This window comes from Bacillus rossius, chromosome 5, assembly GCF_032445375.1.
Source record: "Bacillus rossius redtenbacheri isolate Brsri chromosome 5, Brsri_v3, whole genome shotgun sequence".
Taxonomy (NCBI): Eukaryota; Metazoa; Arthropoda; class Insecta; order Phasmatodea; family Bacillidae; genus Bacillus; species Bacillus rossius.
The window spans coordinates 66,403,894-66,417,312 of NC_086333.1; the positions used below are offsets into that span (position 1 = coordinate 66,403,894).

The 13,419-nt window shown below is 33.7% G+C and overlaps 2 protein-coding genes across 3 annotated transcripts in view; one reads left to right on the forward strand and one right to left on the reverse strand.

Annotated features, from left to right (window-relative positions):
* LOC134531919 (uncharacterized) overlaps window positions 1-12,005 on the reverse strand; it is a 44,633-nt gene extending 32,628 nt beyond the window's left edge. Inside the window, exons 1-6 of the mRNA XM_063367961.1 lie at window positions 11,857-12,005; window positions 8,801-8,871; window positions 5,721-5,915; window positions 4,191-4,322; window positions 1,196-1,324; window positions 1,013-1,100 (exon numbers count right to left, since the gene is read on the reverse strand). Coding sequence (XP_063224031.1) covers window positions 1,013-1,100; window positions 1,196-1,324; window positions 4,191-4,322; window positions 5,721-5,915; window positions 8,801-8,871; window positions 11,857-11,920 — 679 coding nt within the window. The 5' untranslated portion in view covers window positions 11,921-12,005. The remainder of the gene's footprint in view (window positions 1-1,012; window positions 1,101-1,195; window positions 1,325-4,190; window positions 4,323-5,720; window positions 5,916-8,800; window positions 8,872-11,856) is intronic.
* Window positions 12,006-12,107: 102 nt separating this feature from the next.
* LOC134531920 (E3 ubiquitin-protein ligase rnf8-like) overlaps window positions 12,108-13,419 on the forward strand; it is a 39,822-nt gene continuing 38,510 nt past the window's right edge. Inside the window, exon 1 of one of the 2 annotated variants that reach the window (XM_063367962.1) lies at window positions 12,108-12,524. In XM_063367962.1, coding sequence (XP_063224032.1) covers window positions 12,429-12,524 — 96 coding nt within the window. In that variant the 5' untranslated portion in view covers window positions 12,108-12,428. The remainder of the gene's footprint in view (window positions 12,525-13,419) is intronic. The other variant, XM_063367963.1, reaches the window with a different exon arrangement.

Genomic DNA, 13,419 nt, shown 5'->3' on the forward strand with positions numbered 1-13,419 from the left:
AAGTATTAATACCTAGAGAAAAATAAAAGGTTTAAAAGTTTAAAGTATTGATACGAACGGCGGATACTATATGATCAGCAATAACAAATGTTGATATACTTGAGGTGCGGTGATTCCTTCCTACTCTGGGCTAGGGTCGAACTGTCATGGCCACAGGAAGCTTCTGAACTACCTTCATGATAATTACATGTTAATGCTAGATCTTTCACTTAAATTATAATTATTTAAAAAGTTTTAATATGTATTTATGTCCATGTGCATTTAGTATTTTAGTTCAAAAATACTAAACTGCTAAAATGTTTGCACATGACGCCGCTCCATACTTATTGTAATAACCTGAAAACATATATACTTAGGGTTTGAAATTAAGAGTAACAAAAAACTCCTATTAGTTAGGCAAATAAACATTACATGGTATTCACCACAGACTACACGTGCCTCTTGCGGTCACGGAGTGAAACACAAGCTTACACACTGCTGGCACAAGGTTTAAAAGAACATGGTGGACATAGTGAGTTAGTGGGCGGTGATGGCGGGGAAGGAAAAGGGGGGGGGGAGGGGTGTTTGTGAGCAGGGCAAGGCACATTGGGCTTAAGGGATGGCGCACCCCTGGTCGATGTCACATTTGTGGTAACAAATGGTTAAGTTCTACGTACATGATGTTTTGACCTCTTTCAAATTGACTAGTGTCTAGTTCTGTTGTCCTAAACTTTATAGAATACTTACCTGGTGTTGTGTGTGAAAATGGTTTCCTCCCTTATGAGCTGTACGTACAATGTACACTACAGTAAAACCCTTTTAAGAATTTTCTCAAAGTACTTGGAATTTAAAATTATTTGCAGGGAAAACTTATTAGAAAAGCAAAATTGTATTTTATAGGTAAAGTACTAAATTAATGTAAACTCATAACGCAGGAAATTTTTATTAAGTGAGATTTTCTTAAGAGGGTTTTAAGGCATATGCTACGAGTGCTATTATAAACAACAAGTAAATAATATGACGCAACACTTACTCAGCAACATCTCTTTGTAAAGTCTTTTGTCTTCTTCATTTTCTTTATGTTTTTCTGGTTTATTAATTAACTTTGATTTAGAATCTTTCTGGAATACAAAATAAACACAGATAAAGTCAATTTTATACAATACAATACTTCATAGGACAAAATACGTAAGATTAAATATACCTAAACTACAACCTTTGTAGGGCCGTTTATCTGAAAAGGCAACTTTCCCAATTTGACGGCGTAGTACGGTGCGTAGTACACACACAGTTTCTCCCCGGGCTGAATGTCCTTCAGTGCTACATAGTAGATGTGGGAACTGTCCTGGAATAAAACAGTCAATTATTAGTATCCACAGCACTGGCTGATTTTTTTTACAGTGACCTATCAGATCCCAATCACCTCCAATAAAAATCTCAAATTTGAAACACAAAGATTACCTTGAATCAACCCTTGGGAATACAAATTTAGGTCTCAAGTATCAAAAATAAAATAATGTTCAAGAAATAAAAAAAATATTAACTCAGGCCTATGGTGTTTAATCATTCAACCCTTAAAAGTTTCCCAAATCAATAAATAATGTAATTTAAATACATAATTAAATACTAAAAGTACAAAATATGTTTATAATTTGTCAGTGTTGAATTATTAAATTCGCTAAATCCCTGGAAATTTTCATTCAAACCTTTTTTCTTGAATACCAAATCCCAATAACACACTACAGCAGTAAAAATTCTTTACTACCTATATCTGAACCATTAGAGCATGATCTAGCAACAAAAGTTGAAACTTAAATCATTTGCTGCATTTCTGACAACCTCTGGACGATAGATCTGCAATACTATGCGAAGGTTAAGACTGTTTTTTACTTTCGAAAGCTATCTTCTTTGATTTACTAGACCAGTAATTACAGACTGGCGGCCCGTTACACATTTAACAGAATCTTACAAATAAGAACATATTATTATCAAGTAAGCTGTCGTGTATCAGCCATCGTTGTTTGCAAATGTAGGAAAAACTGCCAATAGCCACTATTATAAAATAATGATGTTCTCATAGAAACACTGAAAAACATTATTATTTTGTAATATAATGTTTCATGGTAATTTTTATTATTTTTTTGTAACCACTATTTTTAACAAAATTCACCACATGCCGCACTAATGTATTCATTGGTCATACTGCAGAATACAACACTAAAATATTGTAAGAAATTACAAAAATATTTATGCATATGTTCTGGCTATTGGATAATTTCAAAAGTAAAATTTGATCCTTGAAAAGAGCAAACTGGGCCATCACTGTTTTAGACAGACCGCATTACCTACTTCCACTTTTCCTTATTTTGCTCTGATAGTATTTTTTCTAGTCTCCCCAGTCTTACAACAATTGATGGGAATACAATGGCAGAACTTTATTAGGTATTTTACAAGTCTGTGCAAATATCAGTTTTTTTTTTTTTAGGTCTAAGTGAGCTTGAATACAAATATCAAAATATTCTTGAAGGCAAATAATAAGAGTGGGGAAAATAATTTTTCAAAATTTTTTAATTATTAAAATAAAGTTATGTTCACCAAAACCTAAACATGTTATTTCATGCTAATGGTTTAAAATACTTACTATAAAAAAAAGTATGCTTTCATAGTTTTAGGAAATTTTTACCACAGTGGTTGTTAACATCTTAATGTCTGCTTGCCTGTTTTAAACTTTATAAATTTTGTGGTTTAAATAATTGATTACAATCTCAACTTCAGCAGTTCTGCTGTTCACTGTGCACATATATAAATAAATTCTGGGTAGTTATCGGGTCCTTTAAGGGGCCCGCCTACTCAGGGGTGTATCTATGTCAGTGAGGCGGGATGATAAGTATGACCCCTACCGGTGCTTCTAGTGCGGTATTGGCTCTGATCTTGCGCGGAGTCTTCTCGTCGAGCATATGACAACTATGAGGTTTGAGTGGTTACCATAAAATTACTTTACATTGTGCAGAAATGAAGACTAATGTGTAGTACAAGTCCCTTGAGTGCTTTGAAGAAATTCTACCAGGTGTTTCATGCCAAAAACTTATTCTGAAAATACAGTCTAAAAACAAAATACGGAAACAGAAATACTATCCGCCCTCAGCATATCCTTGAATGCTTTTTTTTTAAAAAATACTCCAATGATATCTTGAGCAGTTTTCAAATCATATTTTTTTCTGAAGCTCTGCACATTTTAAGTGTGCCAAAGTAAATCAGGCCCTTAGTATAGGAGAACTACGATATATACATTTATAATTTAATATAAAGGCACTTAACCTCAAAACTAATCGTTACATGAAGTGATAAGAAACATCTTTACTACAGTTTGAATACAAACCAATATTCATTATTTTAAAGTTTAAGTACACCCTCCTATGAAAGTAACACTGTTAGATTTGCACGGTTTTGAAGTAATGACGTCAATAAATTATGGCATGATTTGAAGTAGCGTGATCATAGATTTAAAGTGGCACTTTTTTTAATTTAGGTGAATTTTTATTTCTGTGCGTGCACAATGCCAATGCACTTGTGTAGTATTAAAAAATGCAACCAAATTAATAATGTGACAAATCAACAAACAATATTTCGCTCTTTCCTTAATAGTTATTTCCTTCTTCAAATGCAAATTTACTTTAGTCCATTTAATATAAACATTAACAGGTTAAATACATTTTATGAAATAGAAAACCTTAAGTTTATGACATTCTAATTTTATTAGAATTGAAAAATTTCTTCTATATTAAAATCATTATCATTCTGCAACTCAGAAATGCTGTAAGCAGCTACTTAGGTTATGTTATGCCCAAACCCTGTCATGTAAACAATGTCGTCCATGAATATTTTCACAGTGTTTAGTTTAGTCTCAAAATGCAATTTAAACATTTATTTAATTGTGCATCAACTATATTTAAACATTTGTTAAAACTGTAAATTTAATTTAATGGGAGTAGTGTCTTGATTAGCGCTGTTTTGATCAGCGCTCTGTTTTCCTGGAATGAATTAGGGCGTTACTTCAAGGAGGGGGTGTATGTATTTTAAATAGAATCAAATTCAAATGATACATTTTTTGTTTTGTTTTGAAACATGAAACAGGCCTATTATTTAAATTAATGAACTGTTTATGTGTACAATTGTTTTTAAGAATTGTAAATAGTAAAGCTTTCAGGTACCTGATAACACATGAGGTTCTGATTCTTGGGAGAAGTTGCTGGTGAAACCAAGCACATCCAGTTGGAAGAGTTCTCGTCACTGGTGTCCAGAAACCAACCGTCGTCATTATCTTTGCCCAAGCTTCTGAAAACCTGAACAACATGCAAATATATCGCAACCACTGGCGGATCCGGGGGAGGTGGGGAGGCATAGCAGCATGGCTCCCTCGAACCCTGAAAAATTTCCTCCTAATTATTTATTATAGTTTACCAAACTTACTGATTATTGTTTCATTGCAGTGCTGTAGATAACGCAATGTTTTTTTTTGAACCACAAATAAAATATTCTAAATATTGCAATTCTAAATGATCTAAAATTATATTAGAAAATTGAATTTGGCCCTTTCCTGATTGAAACTTAATTCATTTAAGTTATTCAGTTGATTTGTCCGCACTATTTCGTCAGTCTGACCAGCCCTCATACAACTAATAATATTTAAAAAAATATCTTTTATAATTTATTAAATTAAATTTTTAATGGTTTCTCAAATTTGTTTATTTTATTTGTCAACAACTGAGGGATTTATACGGTGGGCAAGATACATAAATACGTAAGACAATGTAGTTACGGCAAGTATGTGGGCTCTGCCTTTTGGTAGGCACCAAGAGCAGGCAGTCACCACCTAAAGAGACGCACCGCAACAGGTAGGCACTAACGCAATTGGCCAACATACGCAAGCAGCCTATACCACATACTTGCACAGACTACAGTAGACAAACCAAACACTAAAATAACAAGTTACTCAAAAAGTCGTGATTATAATCAAACACAAGAACAAATAGTGTACCTATTTAGAAAAAATAAGTTTGTCTATAATGTTTGTTATATTGTAACTCCTGGACTACTGTAGCAATATTTTCAAAACATTTTAAATCGTTAACTTAAAACCACAAGTCATTCACAGATAATACACAGCTTTACTTTGCTTGGTTGAATTAAATTCAACATGGCTTTAATGTTTAATCCTATTTATGATTGAGAAACCATTATAAACATTTTAGTATTCCTTATCAGGTATATTACAATTATAAAAAAAAGTTATTTACTTTGGTAATGAACTTCAAAAATTATACATAAAAAACAAAAATAAAACATTAACAAGTTGCATTGTAAAAAAAAAAAAAAAGTTAGAAGTTTCTCTTGCAACCGAAGTGCAAGTCTTGCAACAAATTTAAGATGTTCTATCACAATAATTGACATTTATACATGTTAAAATATATTTGGAGCTACCCCAATAATAAATTTATAAAGCAGGCATACACTATTTTTTCATACAGATGAACAGGGAAAAAACAACAACATACATTACAACTGTGACTTCATTAAAACCTTCAGTGTCGAGAGGATTGTGATCCATTCATCAAAGTGATTCAAAGATATAATGTTCACAGTTCACTTCACAACCAAAAGAATCAGCAAAATTTACCTGTCTCTACTTATAAGGGAAAAACAAAAGCATAAAAATTAACTAACAGGTCAATGAAAAGTACCTTGATAGGAAATTCTGTTGTGAAAGACAGCTCCGAGAGGTGTCGAGCCTTGAAGGGACCAAACTGAGTGCCCCTGGCGAACGTGGTGCGAGCGACTACGGCGGGCGTCCCGTCCGCAGAATCCAGCACCTCCAGGCTGGCCGGCAGAGAGAGGCGGGCGTACGTGAGGCTCCTGCTGTCTTCCACCCTGACAATCTGCACGAGAAGGTGTGTGGTGCAGCGCTTTTCATCCTTAACGCCACAGACACTCGGTCTGGGCTATTGCCAGTCCTGTCATTCTGCCTGATGGGCGAAAGTTTCAGTGCTTGAATGCACGGTCCGAGTGCTCGCCCATCCACGCAATGCTCAATGTACGGTTGTATTATTACCGTCCGTCAGTTGCGGTCCAGACATGGAACCAGGCTGGCGTAAGAAAGTTGCGACGGTGTGTCTGCTTCGACAAAAACGGAGAATAAAACGCTTTATAAGTGCGTGGGTTCATCCCATTTGAGAAAAAAAAAAGGCATCTCCATGAATCAATTTATTCTCTCTTTCTTGAGCCAAGAGAAGACGACACAAAATTTTTTTTTCATTACTTCGTATGTCTGTTCTCACACATGATGAACTCCTAGATAAGATACAGCTTAAAATACTTTGGACTGGAATCATCAGTAGATAAACATCTACCCTAGACATTTTCAGAAATCAACTCTCAAAGCTACAGGGGGTAAACTAGGAGTATGCTCACTGTGCTGAAGTGAAGTCAAGACTGAAGGGTCTGCCTATCAGGTGACTGCCTGCTCCGCCCGTTCACATCCTTAGATCGCAGTGTGCTTTTAATGGGCATTTCCTCTCTCTTATCACTGAATGATATCTGCTATTAGTGCTGTCATTTCGGTGTGCTCTGTTGCCAGATATACACCATATAGCACAAACATTTCAGAAACAACTTTATAATGCAATAGAATTTTTTTAAAAAAGGAATTAAAAAATGATTTTTTGTAAAGGAAATTTTGTAATGAGAATTTTCTTGCTGTATTTCAACAAGAGAATCATGTGAAAATATTCAATTTTTACTTCTAAGGAAACATAACTGAAATATTTTCTAACATACCTAGTTTTTCTTTACTTCACTTAATATTAAAAAAATTTCTTTTGACCATACAATAGAACATAATTAATGAAATTCCTTATTAATAGTACCAACTGCTACAAATAGCTTCTCCTGTGAACTATTAATTAGTGATATTTTTTTCTTTCAGAATATATACAACTGTAATAATATAGAGGAGTCCTGCTAATCCAAAAATCCCTCCAATCCAAACGAGTTAGAGTTAAAGAAATTTATACATAAAAAACCTTTTATTAATATATTTTTAAAACTTATTTATGTTATCTTGACCCTATAATTGAACATATTTAGTGATTTTGTGCTTGTAAAAGTGTTATAGGCTGTGTTACATGATAAATTAATGTTTACAGAGATGTATTTATTAGATGCTGTTGCATTAGGGCAATTATTAGGCTAATCTGAAAATATGGTAATCCGTACAGGTCTCCGCCACAATTAGTTCGGATCAGCGTGACTTCACTGTACTGTCAAATGATTTATGGTCTTGCAAATTTGACAAATAATAAAATTAATAATATAATAATCAAAACTTATTACAATTAACAATGGTATACAAAGTAAGAACTTTAATGTTAACAATCCAGCCAGTATCAATTTGATAACAGTGGGTGAGATTTGCTCTGTACTGCAATCTACGAGTGAGACAGACTATAGTCAAGCACACGTAGGAACACACCAATATACTAGCGGTAGCATGCAGAGCTGCGGTTTAACATTTACAAATGGTTCAAGATTTTTTTTGGTGTCATAACAAAATACATTAAAGGAGTGGGCGAGAAAACAGCAATAAAAATTGATAATTCAGAGGTACGTATTCAAAATTCTCCTTAATAAAGACTGACTGTGACAGTATGCAGATAAGGGATAAATGGTACAATTTTAATGTTCTTTTGTTCATCTTGGCAGCAAAAAACGCATACACAGTAAAATTTGCGAATTGCTGGCCAAGTGATTAGATTTTACGTGTAAAAAATGTTTTGAATTATTTTTCCGTAACTAACATATCACCTTTAAACTAAAAAGGTGTGTTTTACTGTCTCATAAAAGATTTTTACGGGCCCTTATTTAATTAAAGACAAATTAAGGACTTTTTAAGGATATTAATGAGGGGTATGAACCCTGTTATCTAAACAAATGTCTCTTTGAAAATCTATATTTGTTGTAAATGCTAAGGCAGCTTGTTGTATAGCTTGCTTGTTGCAAATTTAAGAATATCAATAGGTTTTCTAAAAAATACTAGTGTGTGCCTGTATCATTAAAATGGACTACATTATTTATCTTATGAATTCATTAGGAAAGTAACAAATCAGCTAATCACTAACAACATATGACCTTTCCTTGTCTAAGTTATGTGAAATAAATAGTAAAAAATATTTTATTATAGCGTGATGTATTTTTTCAATCATACTTGGACAACGATTGCTACCTGATTTTGCCGTTCCCAACCTTTCTTTTAATAATCACTCTTATGCTGTAGTTACGGTAGGCGAGTCCTAATGGGATTCTAATCTTTTAAAGGGGAAATAAATGGTCAGGAAGTAATGAACTATAGCATATCATTCACTCATTGTTATATTTAATGTTATTCAATGTGATTTTAATACACTTCTAGTACAAATTTAATACATCGTCGCTAGCGTTAAAATAAGAATTATTATAAAATTATGAAATAATCAAAAAATAAAATTTCTATGAGCAGGAAGCGAACCCTGACCGGCCGGCTGCTAGGCAAGAGCCTTACCAACTAGGCTAGGCTGGCTCGCCTGGCACGACGGAAAATGTACCGGTCTAAAATGTTCGTATAAAACTTTAACCGCCATTTTCGTGAAAACTAAGGCGCATTGGACAAAACCCTTTTAGCTTAGTACTCTGGGGGCCTCCCTCCACAACATATATAAGACCCATTAAAATCCGTTTGTACCATATTTGGTGGTCCCCTCGTTAGTTACAAAAAAAAAAAAAAACTTACCGGCTCCACATGACGTAAGAAATGACACTTCCCCGAGTCATGGTCTTCACCACAAACAAAGCAGCCTGAAACTGAGAAACAACACAATGTGGTTTTTGTTGTTTTGTACATAATGATAAGAAGTGAGCAATGGAAAATTCACACATGTGTCCAGTAAAGTAAATAGTCAACAACTAAAGCTGGACTCGCAATGATCCGTCTCATCCGTCCGTCATTCGTCCATCTGTCAACAAGCTATTCACATTTCCACGTTAATGCTGCCAACAAACTATAAATCTTAAAAACTGGTAAATATTTATATATTGAAAATTGTATAGATATATTATATTGACGATAATGACAGATTGGCACTTAATAAATCTTTAAATTCAATTATTTTGGTCTGATATTTATTAAAATATCCTAGTTTCTTAAGTATGTTCAAATGTAAGTTAATAACATTTAATGGAAGCAACTAAACATATAAATTAGCTTAAAAACCTTTTAAGATACTAAAGGTTGTTGGCAATAGGTGTCTTGCTAACATTTTAGAGGTTATTTCGTCCGTCCGTCCTTCGAAAGTTAAAGCTTGGTAAGGTTTTAACGGGTGGACGGATGGAATTTTCCAGGACATCTGAGATGGATGATTGTCAGTCCAGCTTAAGACCTTAAGTTGAAGGATTTCCATTCACACACACACACACACACACACACACACACACACACACACATATATATATATATATATATATATATATATATATATATATATATATATATGGTATGAAAACCATGCAAAAGTAAAAGTAATTTATTTAAAATCTTCCAACACAAAATCTGTAAGTTTTGTTTAATGATAGGCTAAATCAAAGAAAAATAAATTCGCCTACAGGTGGATTCTCAATGGTCCGTCACATATGTCGGTTTGCCATTGCTTCATCTGTCAACTAGCCAAGCAATTCACAACACAATGCACATCCGTAATTATACGTATCAATTTTTGATGCTGCTGTCACTTCAAGGTTTAAATTTTGGAGGAAAATGATCTTTTAAAGATAGATTAGTTTGACGATCACGTATGCTGAGCACTTATAAATCATGACACCTAAATTTTTTTTCTTTAATATTTATTTGTGTGTCTGCCAGTTTCTCTTTCAAATATCAAACTTTCAAACATGTTCAAATGCAAGTTAAACACATGTTGTGGAAGCAACAAAACAAATAAACTTAAACTTTTAAGATAAAAATATTTACCTTGCAAATATTTGGGAATTTACGATTTCATCCGTCCATCTGTCAAAAGTTTAAGCTTGAAAACTTGTATAGTTTTGACCGACGGCCGGATATTTCCCGGAAGTCCGATTGGCTGCAGGTTATGGACAAGGTGTCTCACATTGTAAATTTTTTACTGTTGACTAGCCAAAATAATTTGATTATGAAATAGCTGGGGATGTATGAGGCAGGCATAGCATGGCTTTAATGAACACTGTTAAAGAAGGGAACATTTGGTCTCCTACCACATTTTTCATTCCAAAAACTGTATTCCAAAAATCCATAAATTTGTTGTCTTTCTACAGTACTTCTAGAGTCTTCAATAAACGCCATTCCCTATCCAGGTTTTCATAATGTTTTTCTTCAATAACATTAGGAAAATGTTTGGCTAGTGGCATTATATTGTGATTGTCGTCTGATTTGCACTTTTCGGCATTGTTTAACCTTTTAGAACAGAGTCGTTAAAATTTATTCGTTTTAAAACTTGGAAGCAAAATTCAACAAAGAAGGCCAAACATTTAACTTTCAATTGTGTTGCATCACTTGGTGGAACTATGTTCTTGTCTAATCCCATCAAAAGGGCTTCCACTCTCGCTCCTAGATAAACTTTGCTTATGTCTAAAAACTGGCCGTTGTCAGCTGGATTTTTTTTTAAATTGGATTATTTAAAACATATTGAGGTTTCATGTAATATTTCATTATCATTTTCATTTTTTCTCTCCCACTGATGAAATCAGAACACGAAGATGATATTCAGTACCTTGATTATTTAAATTTAAATTAATTACTGTCGGCAGAATAAAAGCCAGGAACAAAAAATATGCCTGAATTAATGGGTTTCGTAGTGCTGTCAAAATAGATTTCGCTATTTCAAATCCTTCTTGGGAATTTTTACTGAAACAAATTGGTGTTACTGTAATATTATTATATTAAAGGAAAAAGTACTAGATCTGAGCGTAAATGTACTAGACCACTAAAAAACTTAATAAAAGTACTAGATCTAGTAAGAAAGTACTAACTGTGGACACCCTGGTGGTGTAACCAGGGGTTACCCTTAAACATTTGCACCAAGCCGAATGTTGCACCATCATCTAGTTTATATTTTATTAATTTTTTTATTGACAAGTCTGATCAAAATACACACATTTACCACAAAGGGGGGCTCGCGTTAAAAAATGGTGCCATATCTCCCAATTCTGAAGGTTGTCTGGTGTAACCAACGGTCTCCTTAAACGTTTGCACCAAGCCGAATGTTGCACCATTTTTTATTTTTGTATAGGTATCAAAGTTATGCTTCTTGTTTTCAAATTTGAGTCTCAGTTTCGTATATTACTTATCCTAATTAAACATTTATGTTTTTATTTAATTTTGAAGAACTTTCTTGCAAACCATTTTATTATCACGTATAAGTTTTTGAACATCTATATGTATTTTTTTCCCCCCTGTTTTATATGCATTAATTTAAGGAATTGACTTAGGCTGTTGCACGAAGGAATTTATGTGTTTTTAATATGTGTACGATAATTATGGTACGATCCGGTAATTTTTCAGATTCGAATCTAACTTATCCTCAGTACCAAACTGACTGTCATACAGGTTAATGTTATATTACAATCTGTGTAAATGGCTAGTATTTATCGACATTGATAATTTTAACCCTGATTTACCTGCTCTCAAGAACAAAATTTGTTAAAACAGTAAATTGATTCCAAAACTATGGCAATAGTTTTAGGAATATTATATTTTCAGTTTCTGTTTGTTTTTCCAAAATAACAACTGGCTTTTCCGCTAAGAAAAATATTTACCTTGAATGCAAACGCCTTCAATGTCACCAGCATATTTTCTACTTTTCAGTAATTCGTTTAACATGTGACGCTTTGAACCAAAGACTACTTTGAACGAACAAATGAAATGCAGCTAATGTTTTGATTTTGACTGTAGTGTTGTGGAAGTCTCACCATAACCAACCTAAGAAATGTAAAGCACCTAACAGGTTTGTATGTAGATCACTTTGATCAACGACAGGAAGTTAAGCCATCAACCCAGATGTTTAAACATTATTCGTCTGCAAGTAGTTTCTGGGGTACTAGCAAGAATCGTTGAATCTCATTTTCTTACTGTAAAAAAAAGAATAGGTCCTTAATAGGCTTTAACGATAATTAGTGAATTTTCAATTTAGGCGTTGGCAACACTGGTTTTGACCGTTCACTATTAAAAAATAAGACTTGAATACACAATGTACATGTTGTTAAAGGAACATGTCAAAGATATAAAAGGATAAAAAGACGTATTATTACTTGGGTGGCAGTGGTGCAAGTTGTTATGATTATTTGTAACTGCTAAATAAGAGTATCTTCTGGAACTAAAATACTCAAAAATGAAACGTGCACAAATATCAACCGAACGCAAAGCTGAACTTGTACCACTTAAAGGAGTGGGCGAGAAATCACCACTAAAAATTGATAATTCAGAGGTACGTATTCCGAATCAATAGTTAATTTATAAGGTACTAGAGGTAATTTCTTAATAAAGTCAAAAGTAAAAAAAAAAAACTTTATTTTTGTTTATGGAGAACTGAATCAAGTTGCAGCTAGTATCAAGTAAATAGTATGGCGTCGATAACAATACGGTCAATCATTCGGTTACGTTAATAAAGCACAAACCAAACTTTCGTCACTATCTAAAGCACAGGCGACCAGGTAGATATTCCGTGGAAAACAGTCTCGTTTATGCTAATAAAAAATAAAGGACAACATAGCGACGGCTTTGTCATAGAAGCCATTTGGAATTTTGAAACGTTCTTTTCAGTGTACACTGAAACAAAATTTTCCCTGAAACCTCGAATATCTTCTATGCTGTCAAAGGACACAGTTTGCAACAGTTAGTTAAAGTTAATTAAGAGATCCGGATCATTGTCAAAACATCCATTATGTCTGAGGATCATGTGGACCGACCAATGATCAGTGTCGTGTTGGACATAATTTGGAACTAGGAGAGGGGAGTGATAGTAGTTGGCAATCTCAATGTGCCAGGCATGGTGTGGGATCAGGTTCCGGATGTGAAGGAAAAATGGGAGCAGGGGTGGACATCCCAGTTGGTAAAATAGAGGACTGGGGCAGTTATTGGAGAAGTATGCCAGGAAGGGTGTTACAACCTGGATTAGGAGCATAGCAAACCTAATAAGAAAGCAACCAGAAGCAATTCATTAACAATTTGATACTTAAATATTATAGTAGAGTACATATAGCAGAGGAATACATGATTTTAACCTGTGGTTTCCATTCTATGCTTGGTCTCTTCTGTGAACACAGAATTAAAGAAGGTTAAGTATCAAGAAGGAAATGTAAAATATATGTACCATACAGACT